The sequence below is a fragment of the Ammodytes marinus genome, assembly GCF_949987685.1.
Source record: "Ammodytes marinus genome assembly, chromosome: 18".
Lineage (NCBI taxonomy): Eukaryota > Metazoa > Chordata > Actinopteri > Uranoscopiformes > Ammodytidae > Ammodytes > Ammodytes marinus.
In genome coordinates this window covers 20,347,848-20,360,189 of record NC_137222.1, presented here as the reverse complement: position 1 = coordinate 20,360,189, position 12,342 = coordinate 20,347,848, and the positions used below count along the sequence as shown (strand labels likewise).

The 12,342-nt window shown below is 41.1% G+C and overlaps 1 protein-coding gene across 1 annotated transcript in view; it reads left to right on the top strand.

Moving 5' to 3' along the window:
• The window catches only part of cacna1bb (calcium channel, voltage-dependent, N type, alpha 1B subunit, b), a gene marked incomplete at both ends in the record, with an annotated part of 171,179 nt that overhangs the window by 115,001 nt on the left and 43,836 nt on the right, over positions 1 to 12,342 (top strand). Inside the window, 8 exons of the mRNA XM_080046197.1 lie at positions 1,238 to 1,305; positions 1,788 to 1,894; positions 3,517 to 3,579; positions 4,796 to 4,837; positions 7,054 to 7,527; positions 7,777 to 8,040; positions 9,672 to 9,856; positions 11,064 to 11,193. Coding sequence (XP_079902323.1) covers positions 1,238 to 1,305; positions 1,788 to 1,894; positions 3,517 to 3,579; positions 4,796 to 4,837; positions 7,054 to 7,527; positions 7,777 to 8,040; positions 9,672 to 9,856; positions 11,064 to 11,193 — 1,333 coding nt within the window. The remainder of the gene's footprint in view (positions 1 to 1,237; positions 1,306 to 1,787; positions 1,895 to 3,516; positions 3,580 to 4,795; positions 4,838 to 7,053; positions 7,528 to 7,776; positions 8,041 to 9,671; positions 9,857 to 11,063; positions 11,194 to 12,342) is intronic.

Here is a 12,342-nt window from a genome sequence, read left to right as displayed (position 1 = left end):
CCGCCTACCTACTTCCTCACAATTTTCAATTCACTTCAATAGTCAGTCTGGGGCTGCGGTGTATTCATGTGTTCCAGCTCAGGCAGATTTTTTGCGGTCCAATCAGCGAACAGAGTGAGTGGCTGAGAACGATGACGTCAAAGTCGCGTGGCAGTTGAAGTTGAAGTCAGAAGCCTGCTCATGACATACGTCACGACCAAACGTTATGCGATTAGTTGGCAGATCCAGAGTGGCACTTGGCAGATCCAATAGTTTTAGACTTCAACAGACATCCGCCTCCAAGTGAGTGAACGTTTCTCAATAGAGCAGTTCCAGACCTTCTGTACAAATGAAATGAAGTACGATGGTCTGGTAGGACCAGGCTAACATTGCAGGTGAATAGGGTTACATTTTCAACTTATGGATATCATGCAACTTTGCCAGTTGATTACTTGCATTATAAAAAATAAAAAATCAGAAATGTTTGAATAAATATGCAAATTTGGCAATATCTGACTAATTATGCATAGATTTGCAGCTCTTTAAAAAGCATAAATCTAGATGTTGGATAAAGCCAGAGTTTTTTTTCCACAATATGTTTATTGTTTTATACATTTTTATTTCACAAAACACACAAACAAACATTTGCACAAGGCCACAAACCAATTAAAAATAAAATAACTAACTTGCCTGGAAATATAGCACTGCAATCTGTAGTTTCCATTAAATAAGTAAATTAATTAAATTCAGATTGGCTTGTTTATGCAAACATCTTCACTCTGAGTGGAAGAAAAATGGGTGTTCTGAGCTGTACCAGTTTGATTTATAACCGCAGTAATGGTTGAGAAACCCATATAATTAAAGATGTAAAGCTGCATTGTCCTAGATTCTGTAAGGTTGGGCCTTGACTTTGCAGAGAGAGCCTTCTGATCTAACATGCACAATGTCAGTTAACTTTTTTAAATCTTTTTTCCAATGTTTGCCAAGTCAATCAGTGGTGTCCTCCTGCCTGCTATCAGGAGATGGCCAAGATAAGATCCTCCTACTGTGAGGACTAGGAGTAAAAAGGTTTTCAGTATCACTATTTGTTTGGCCAATTAAGGAAATGTCAAACCAAAATATTGTCCGGACTCTGAAAGGCAGACTGACGGATCGACCAAATCACCATGTTTAGGCCTTGCTCCCTATTTGTTATGGGAAAAAAAATTGTATTTCATCACAGGACAGATGCTGTATTTTCTCCTGAGTTGTTATTCAGACACACTCCTCAATGTCTTCTTGGCTATCGCTGTCGACAACCTTGCGAATGCACAGGAGCTGACTAAGGTAGGCCGGGGTAACACCGTCTGAATGTTGTATTTGGATGACCCATTTATTAAAGGTGGAGTCAGCGTTTCTGGGTAATGCTTGTTGTAAAATGCCAGTTTTTGTCAAAATTTGTGAATACTTCCTCATGATCCGCTATCCGTCCGTACTGTGTGTGCATGTAAAAAAAAGAAAATAATTGTTAATACACAGCCTGGGCTCTGTAAACGTGCATGTTGCTGCTAAGGTGGGCCCCTTCGTTTAAATCGCATTGTTTACATGCCCGCTGTCTATTAGCACTAGATATTTTTCAGAATATGAGTAGATAATCACTGATTTTGACAAAAGTTATTTTGACAACATGCACTCTCGAGAATCCCTACCACCTTTATTAACAATTGCTATTAACATTTGTAAGCCCTGCATGTGAACAGGGCATTAACATATTGTGATGTATTTCCACAAAGCGCCATATAATAAGTCTTCATTTTCACTGGCTAAAGGATGAAGAGCAGCAGGAGGAGGCAGCCAATAAGAAGCTAGCGCTGCAGAAGGCTTTGGAGGTGAAGGAAGTCAGCCCCATGTCTGCAGCCAACATCTCAATCGCTGCGTAAGTTTCCCCCAGCGTCTTTCTCCCCTGACAGCAGCTCTGTTCGTCCACACTGGAGATAAATGTGCCTCGGTCATTCACCGTGACTACTAAATGTTCTTCCGCTCTCAGTCTAATGTATCTGTGTACTGTACATAATTCTCCTCATCTACTCCCACTATGTAGTTCTCCTGTGGTGTTGACTTGTTAATTATACGTCATTGTCTAACATGGAAGCAATTAAGGAGGCGTCAAGCAACAATTAGATAGTTTTCAAAGCGTTTTTTTCTTGCTTCTTTTTTTCGTATTTAGTCATTTCACAGACACAAGACTGTTTCTTCCCTCAGAGCCAAAATAGGCAGACATGGCTTTAAAAAAATCTGAATTGAAAATCTGCTTTGCAAATATTGTATGAGGAAGGAAATGCATTCAACGTTTCCATCAGGCCTAGAGACTGTTCACCATAGAAGTCCAAAGGGCACCTTTAAAAATGAATGAAATGAAACAATGTGCCTACATTTTCATCCCTTGGACTTATTTTAAAAGAAAGAGTTAACGTATGAACGCAGAGACAGGGGTGGCATCGTGACTCATATAAACCTTAATCTAGGCTGTCGGAAGTTCCAATCTTCCTTAATGAGATAATGACAAGGATGTCTTTATAAAGACAGATAGCTCCTGTCGTGCCAACACTTTTGACCCACCCCCCTCTCCACCCAAGTGATCGACAGAGCGGGGGTCTAATGTCAATGCCGAAATTAATCACACCTCCAAATTGACCCTATTTTTAGATCCTGGATGAACACTGAAATTACAAAGGTCTGTTAAGAGAAAGCTGGTGTTAGACTAGAGAGTTTTCAGTGATTTCTAGCGTCATTACACCAGAGGTTAAAACGTGCCTTCCTTTGATACCCATATGTTCTGTTAATCTGGGGGCGTTAATGCACATTGTGTGGATTTCTTTGTGCGTCATCGTGTAATTCAGTGCAACCCTTTGTTTGACCAAACCTTTATCCATTTGACAAGGTGCTCATCTTTGATTCACTCGCTTCTTAATTGCCGTTCTCCTCACTTGGAAATAGGTCAATTAGACTGTAGCAAGTGATCAGCTTTGTAAATGGCTTTCCAATCTTTCCCATTTTTACCGTTGTGATGTGATCTTGTACATTAGTCTGTGTTGGATATTTTAGTTTGTACATTGAACAGTTTGGTAGCGTGTTAGTGCATTGACAATTGTTTTTTCTTTTAAATGAACAGTTTTATGTGCATTATCTGTGCAGAGTGACACAGGGTTTCATTCCAAAATGACTACAGCTTAGGAAACAATAATACCATCTACATTTTTTTAAATACAGTACTATTATGAAACTATTTTTTTTATAAAAAAAAACTTAATACATTTTTAAAATAATAGTTAGTTGTTGTGGAATGAAACTCCTGAAATCTTTCCAGTTTCAGTTTGTTGTCATTATGAAATGTCTCGCTAACAAAGCTTTTGTCGCAGTTGTGTCATTGAAGCATTGTTTAGTCCTTTAATGTAAGACAGGAGGGGGACAGGTGGACAGCAGACTGACTGAGAGTCCGCCTGTCCCCCTTCAGGTGTGTGTCTCATTTTTCTTTTTCTTTTTGTTCTGCATGTACAGTTTTGTAAAGCAAAATCGAGAGGCACTCTCTCGCAGGTCGTCCATCAACAGCATTCAGTCAGCGTGAGTTATCACTCTCTGTTATAATATTCTCCTCTCCTCTCCTCTCCTCTCCTCTCCTCTCCTCTCCTCTCCTCTCCTCTCCTCTCCTCTCCTCTCCTCTCCTCTCCTCTCCTCTCCTCTCCTCTCCTCTCCTCTCCTCTCCTCTGGACCCCCTAACTCTACAATGCGGTCAATCGTGTCCTCACTGCTGGTGAAATTAAATGTTTTTTATGATTATTATAATAACAAGACAAAGAATCAATCAATCAGTAATGCCACATTTTATCTGAGCAGTGCAGTTTGGTTCGGCATGGCAGGGCACTGTAACCCTAGATCTGGCTTGCGATTCTACTGTTGACAGCACCCTTACTTGGTAGGCGGGGTTTATGCCAGACTGCCATAGCCGTGGTCAGATCATATGGTCTATGTCAGAGCTGTTGTACAGCGCTGGTCGCCGCAGTTACTTAACTATGGTAATGAAGAGGAAAAACACCACACAAAAAACAAAGAGCTAAGCTTCCCAACTCTTCACAGTGGAAACACAAATACATTTGTGCCGAACCAAACCGCACAGCACAGTGGAAATGAGGCTAACGTTCCTCACAGAGCAGAAAAACGCTATTACATGTTTCCTTGATAGCACAAACCCATAACACATTTACACTCTGACGCCATTGTGTGAATGTAAATCGTTTCCCTCTGGCAGTAGCCAATGACTGTACTATGTTGATTGCTGCAGCTCCTCCTGTGTTGGTGCCTGCAGTAATTCATCTCACACTACACTATGTGCTCTCTGATGAATACATTGTTTATAAATGTTTCATTTCTCAGAGCGTTACAATCTCTGCAGGCATTTTGACATTTCCAGTCTGTTTATTGTGGTTGGCCCCGAGGGGCATCACTCAAACAGACGATATGAGCCGGGGCCAAAATTAAACGCAATGGCCAGCTGTAATTTCACTCCCCTACCCTGGGATCTCAATCAAATAAAGCACAGACGAACACTTAATTACCACCTAACCTCTTTGAGATAACACAAATATATTACTATGACTGACTGTAGATCCTTTGACATTGTTCCTCTTGTTCGTTTCTCAGTGTGTGCATGTGCTTTATTAATATATTCCATATCTCTCACTTTACTTTCTGTGAGCGTGTATTCACCACCTGTATGTCTGTGGCTCACCTGTCTGTGGATACCTGCCCGTGTCCTCTGTGTCTTCTGTCTGTCTTTTAGGACTTATACTGTCTACTCCTCCCCCTCCCGTGGAATCTTGAGGTACAGGTGACCGGATGGACAAAAAACTTAACTAACCCCATAAAGCCCCCATGTAAATAAATCATACCGTGCAGAAAGAGAAACCTTACCCAATACCTTCATACATGATGGATGGAGATATGGATTCTTCATCCTTATGTTGGGAACCCCATGTTCAGAAATCCCATTTCACAGCGTGATCACTCTGTATTATCCTCAACTCAAGAATCAGCTCTTTGTTTTCCTTATAGAAGACAAATGTGTGGAATGTCCATCACCCACAGCACGTTTTTTTCTTCCTGCCTGTCCCATTTACACGTGTCCTGAGTCAAACAGAATTTGAAAAAGGATTTCTGTTTCAGTTTGCATGGATGCCAGATCAGCACAGTTTGCCACATGACAATTCTAACTGTTGACTGCTGCCCTCATTAACAAAAAGCAAATGTGTATATAGTTTTGTATTCTTCACATATATGAACTTTCACTGAAGCTTACAATGCGTATTTTACACAAAAGGTAGGCTGTTTATTTTGTCCTCCATCTCTTACATTGAAATTGCTTTAGAGAGGGAACAATTCACAGCCAATAGGGACAGTAGGAACAATAGAAGGAAAAATAACAATAGCAGAGTATGCTATAGAGTATGCTTTTTCTTGCATTGAAAGAGCAACATAACTATTTGAATGTACTGTATCTCGGTATCGTTTGACTTCGAAATCAGGTAGCATTTAAGTGTAATTTCTGAATGGTAAACCACAGAAGTACATTTATATACAAAGTAAGTTTGAATTGATTCTTAAATGTGGGCCTAAAAGGGCAAGTGGGTTCTTGACCCACCTGTATTCTGTGTATTCAACCCTTGAATATGTTCCTTTCAGTCTTAAGGTGTCTGTTTAAAGACTCACCTCTGATATTTTTTATAATTTGGATCAATTTGCATTTCATCAAATAAAATATAGAGTATCAAACTTCCTATTCTTCAAAACAAGGTTTATATGCGACATGTATTAAGAAGGCATTTTTCTTGTGCAAACAAAGGAGCAGGCAGCCATTCATAGAATACAATGACGGAAGAATTACTTGAATTGTTGTAATAAGATAAACGCCATGCACCTGGCAGTCAGTGCAGATTAAATCAGGTCAAACCCTGCAAATTTAATCACTCAGGCAGGAAACTCCCAATGTTTCTTTATATTGGTGGAAAGCTTTTCCCACAAGTGTGTATGAATTATGTTTGATGCTAGTATCTAAGCCTTTGATATGGGAAGATTTCAAGGTCAAGGACTCATAATAAGCTTTGACCCTCCCGTGATCAGGTCATGTCAACAGAACGTGGAGATCCTCAGCATTAGGCAAACTTTACCATCACAGGTGTTGGGAAAATCATAGAATCATATTTTGCAGGGGACATTTGAGTCATTCCTCCGTAAAACACTCAAGCATGGTAAGTGAAAGCCTTACCATGGGGAACATTTGTACCAATGCATCCATAGAGCACCTCCTGTCTGGTTCCTCATTGCTTACTTGACTAAAGTGGCTTGGTGACTAGAATTTAAGGGGATTCTGGGGAAGGTTTGTTGTCAAAAGCACATTTTGAGGGGGCGCCCTCAGCTCAGTTGGTAGGGCGTCCCTCCCATGGGCCTCGGCCAGCAGCGGACCCGGGTTCGATTCCAGCCCGCGCTCGTTCTCTGCATGTCACTCCCCTCTCTGCCCCATTTAAACTATGTCTCTACACTATCAATAAAGCATAAAAATGCCAAAAAAATATCTTAAAAAAAAAGCAGCTTTTGTCAAATACAGTTAATATATCCTTACGATCTGCTACCTGTCCTTACAGTGTGTTTGCTGAAAAATTATCTGGTGTTGTACAGCTTAGGCTCTCTAAACTGGAATGTAAACAAAGGGTATTTATCATGCCCGTTTACAGAGTCTATGCTGTGTATTAACACTGGATTCTTTTTCAGCGCACACACAGTATGTACAGGTAGTGAATTGACATTCACTGATTTTTTACAAAAAGTGATTTTGACAAAAAACATTCTCCAGAATTACTGGCAACACCTTTAAATGAGGAATTAATTGAACTAGTAGCAAAAGACGGTGTGACTATGGATTAAACCGTAGATGGTGATTTTCATCCAAAACCCCGATACAAAAAAGGCCTCATAAAGTAGTAGTAGTTCCACTGCTTCTCATTGTCACCTCTTCTCCTGTGGGTGTGATTCCTGTGTGTGCAGTAAAGCGCAGGGCTGTTCGTCTAAGTCCATGTCAGTGTGGGAGCAGAGGACCAATCAGCTGAGGAGACACAACATCAGGGCGAGCAGCGAGGCCCTGTTCAACGAGCTGGACCCCGAGGAGAGACTGCGTCTGTCCTCTGCCCTTCACCTGCATCCAGACATGAAGACTCACCTGGACCGGCCACTGGTAGTGGAGGCCAAGGACGGTGTCGGTGACAAACCCAGCAAGCCCAGTGAAGGAGGTAGGGAGGAGGCAGGGGATCCCAGGCAAGACGGCATGGGGGACAACCTCTGCACACACTCCAGGAAGCACCATCGACACCGGGACAAGAATGGCGAGAGCAGGGAGGGAGGGGACGGCCACGGAGGAAGACACCACACCCATCACAGCCGGAGCAGGGACCAGAACGGACCAGACCAGGACAAAGAGGGGAGCCACAGCCGCGATGGAGGCCAGGGCAGGGTTCGTACAGAGTGTCACTGAAGTACACCGAAAGCACCTCTTCAAATTGGATTTTAGTGCATATTCTATTTTATATTAATATTTTTATGGAAAACAATGTGTTTTATCTTCAATAGCTTTCATGAGATGATTGTCAATATAAATTATATTTTAATTAAACGTTGGGTTCCTTGAAAAAGTTATTTCTTTATCTTGAAAGTGCTGGAAGAGTGCTTGAAATTCAGTCTTAAAAATGTGTATGAACCCTCGCAGGGACACAGGCATCACCACCAGGCCGGGTCCCCTGAGGACGAGGCCAATGACATGCGAGGAGGCCATCGCCACCATCACTCCAATCGTCCGCCCAAAGAGGGAAACGGGATGATAGCAAACGGAGCGCAGGGAGAGCGCAGGAGCAGGGGGGGTGGAGGAGGAGGGGACAGTAATGGAGAGAGGAAGGCACGCTGCTCTAGAATGGTCAGGGCTCACTCTACGCTGGACGGAGAAGACTGCAAGTGGAACAAGAATGGAGCCAAAGGTCCTTGGTAAGACAGCCAACATCCTATTATATAAATCAAGATGTTGAAGTTTTTTCATAATGAATAACTTCTTAATTGTTTTTTTTAAGTACACAAGACAAATTCAGATTTTATTTACAAGGGTCTTATTTTGTACTTTGAAATTTTACACACCACTGTCATCAACTGAGTTCAGTATTATCACAACTGGTGCAAATTATAACTACAAATAGCGCTGGGGGGTTTTATGACTGCAAGGCATACAATTGCCAAACGGTGAAAGTACAGTGGTGGTAGGCAATGCTTTAAATAAGGTAGAGCTCCTAAAAAGCTACAATATGGTACAAGGTCACTGCAACCTGACAAAATTTCACGGTAACATTTGAACTTTATAAGCTATTCAGTTCATCTTTGAGTCAGAGTCGACATTTGTGCAGACTAAAATTAGATTTTTTTTTGTCAAGGATGCCTTTGTGCTGAGCCCAGTTGGGAATGAGAATTCTCTGGCTTACTTTACGTTACATACTTTTACCTCAGGAGACTTAATTCTGAACTCAGAATGAGCACCATGCTAGATCATACAGGTCTTTGTTATTGGCTTTTATGTAACTTGCCAGTTCCATTGTATTGCTTAACTCATTGTGGTGTGGCAAGGCCATGAATGAATCAGCTTGAGATGCACATCATGTCTGTACAATAGTGCAATAGATAATTGTCAGTTCTCTCTTTAAAACATTGGGGAATAGAGCTGGTGAACAAAGTGCAGCTTTTAACAGATACAGAGTTGAATGTTTGCCCTCAGGAGTCGGTAGAGACCAAAAAACAAAGCTAAAAGAGAGTGAATATTGGACTTAAAATGAACAAGTGGACTGGAACACGATTCCATATGAATGTTAAGTTCTTACACCAGCGTATGTAGATACACAATTTAATTTTTGTTCAACTTTGATCATGCAAATGTGAATGGCCGACCAGTAGCATGGAGATGTTATTATTTAGAGTGTGTAGTGTGCTTAACACCACCATAGCGTTACACTATCAGACAACAACTGCAGAATCACTCTCACAGACTGAATCAATCGTGATCAGGCTGCATGCATGGAATTTTGGTGCACAGATGCCTGATGTGACCGTAACTTTAGACAACAATCATTCCTACACGTAACTGGTCAAGCACAGCAGCTATACACTTTACTGTATGATTTGCATTTGTTGGTTGATATGAAATCATCCAGCTCCTCCTAACTCTCCACTAACATTACTTACTGATTAAGTTTGAGCTGAGAAAACAGAACTGCAGTTGCAGAGTCTTGCTTCATTTTGTATATTTGTTCATGAAGTACAGGCATGTCATAACATCCCCTAAACATTCGCTACATCTCTCTAATTGCCCTGTTGTGTATCAAACTGGGCTTAATTAATTCTCCAGTGGATTTTTTGGACTTAAATGTAATGTTCTAAAATACAATGTAAGACATTGTAAGAATAATAGACTATTTGCATCAGTTTGCAGCTGTATAACTGTGTGCAGCTGTCTTATCCAGGAGGACATTGGTTCTCATTTGGCAGAAAAATCTTGCAAATGCACTGCCATTACTTGCAAACATCTTACAAATGCAGAGTATACTGATGCCTGTGATATGATCTCCCTTCCCCAGGGAGAGGCAGCCAGATGCTGAGGAGGACGACCTGGCCTCCAGTAGCCTGAGTCTTGGAGAAAAGCAGGAGGATGCTGACAACCAGAAGAACTCAACCAGGGCCAGCCAGGCCGGACTCAACAGTAACGCCATACACATCCCTGTCACCATCACCGGCCCGCCTGGAGAAACCACCATTATACCCAGTGAGTGTTGCACGTCATTGTCACATCATAATAATTAGTATAATTAATTAGAATTAAAGGTCACCTATTATGCATAATACCCTTTCAATGGTTTTTGATAATTGACATGGGTCCATGGCAGGGAGACGCCAGAGATTTATTTTTATTTTGGGCCCCATGAAAATATATAACATTAGGGCCCCGCCCAAGATGTACTTTTAATGTTGTTACAGTATATGTTTTGGGCCCCTGTCAGTCACGGGCCCTTAGAATCTTCCTAACTTTTCGCTCACTTACGGTGCCTCTGGTCCCTGGTGTGACTATAGACTCCTACAGTATGAGAAAAAATATTCCTCTCTTTTTCTCCACCTCCACCTTTCGGAAAACCTGGTTTCAAAAGCACCATTTAGATTTCTCTCCATTTATGAAGCCAGATTTCAGAAGTTAGGAAAAGCCAAGCCTCCTATTACCATCCTAACTCAGCACTTCCTCCACCTGTTATACCCCTGACTGAAACCGACATTAAGATTACAACCACCAGTTAGATTCAGGGACAATCAGCAGACAGGACACTTTGGAAGGCAGGGCCTTAATAGACAGGCTCTAAAACGGAGCGTTTCATCGTTTTCATCACTTTATAGCTGTCATTAATGATAATTAAGGATAATTACAGACTTGGAGTCTACAGCCATGTTAGCTGCCATGTGAGGCTCAACTTTCACACATACAGTAAATACTTTTAAGTTTAGTGATAATGTCAGCAGCAATGCTAAGATGCTGACAATGACATACTAACATGCTGATGCTTAGCAAATTTAATGGCAATCCAACCAATAGTTGTTCAGATATTTCAGTCCGGACCAAAGAAGTGAACCAACCAACACACGTTCTCGCACACAGGATCACGCTACCGGCATAACCAACAATACACCAACTTATAATTTTATTTTAATACTGAAATGGTATTTGGATTTATTTTCAGTCATTTCAGATCTAACCCAATGCTTATAGTAGCTGTTAATTGTGACTACCTGTTTTGTTAATATGTGTTGTTATTTGCAAGTCATTTTTTCTTTATATGATCAGCCCAGATTTGCCTGCTTGTCATGCTAATTCTTAATGTTTCAAGCAACATCGTGTTAAAAATTTCTTAATTAGTCAAGTAATTGATTATGTATTTCTAGGTGCTTCTTAGAACTAAATGGCTGTGTGTATTTCTCCCCACCAGTGAACCACATTGACTGTGACAACTTCCAACTCAGTGAGGAGAAGAAAGATCTGGAGGATGAGGAGGCGGCTAATGGGCCTCGGCAGATCCTTCCCTACAGCTCCATGTTCGTCTTTGGGCAAACAAACCCGTAAGTTGTAATTATGGAGAGTGACCGAGGGGACTGATGTGGAGTAAGCTTGACAGTTTGGGTTGAATTAAGAACACTATTTTAGAAAAGCCACTCATTATTTAGTGCCTTACCATGTCCATGCAACAAACAGTAAGTGGTGAAATGAAAGATAAAATATATAAATGATTTCATTCACCAACTTTGTTTAAGCAATTCCTGAAACCACAAAGCCATATATTATACATAAGTGGTTTTCATAGGGGGGCGCGCAGTTATGGCAGGGATGGATGAATATGTGAAATAAATAAATAAACTAAAAATTGTTTGTGTTTTTGATATTAACATCATACTAAGCAAATGTAAGTGATCATACAAAAAAGGTAATACAATGTTTTGGTCTAGATAGTTAATAGCCTAATAATTGAATCAGATCAACAAATACTTGTTTTAATCGTGATCTGATCGTGAGTTGGATCAGCATTGGGACTGTAAACCCAATAGCTGCCTTTTTACCCCTGTATAGCGTGAGAGCTGTGTCTGCTGTGTCCCTCCTCTATGCTGCTGATGTAATTCTGATGGCTTCATTAGACAGTGACCTCAAATGCACCCTGGGGTGGTTTGTAGCCGAGTGTAAAGTAGTTGGAGAGAGCACCAGCTCCTCAAATCTGAGGCCATGGTACTCTCATGGAAAATGAAGGGTTGGTGTTCTGTGGGAAGGAGCATCTCATGATCTCTCTTACAAGTGAGCCAAAGTGCAAGTGTCGTGTTGAAGAGGGATGCTGATGCTCTTCATTTATCAGTCTATCTATCAGCAACATATCATCAAGAACTCTTGGAATGAATAAAGTTCCTGCCTTTGATTATGTCAAATATTTACTCCTACAAAGTGTAGTAAAAGTACTCTGATGTTGCTTATCTTTTCAAGATTTTTTTGTGCGTCTTAAAGAAACATACAGCACGGCTGAGCAGATCTTTCAAATTCATCACATATTATTTTCCATTAGAAGTCTTTGCAAACCTGGATGAGTCACATGCTACCCCTGACGCTAAAACACGTCAACATTTGTTGATTATTTTGACAGGGAGGGATACGCTGGTTGTCTGTGGAGGGACATAACCTTAAGGCACCTAGTGAGCTGTCCCCTCTCTGTGTGTACTTTTGCATTT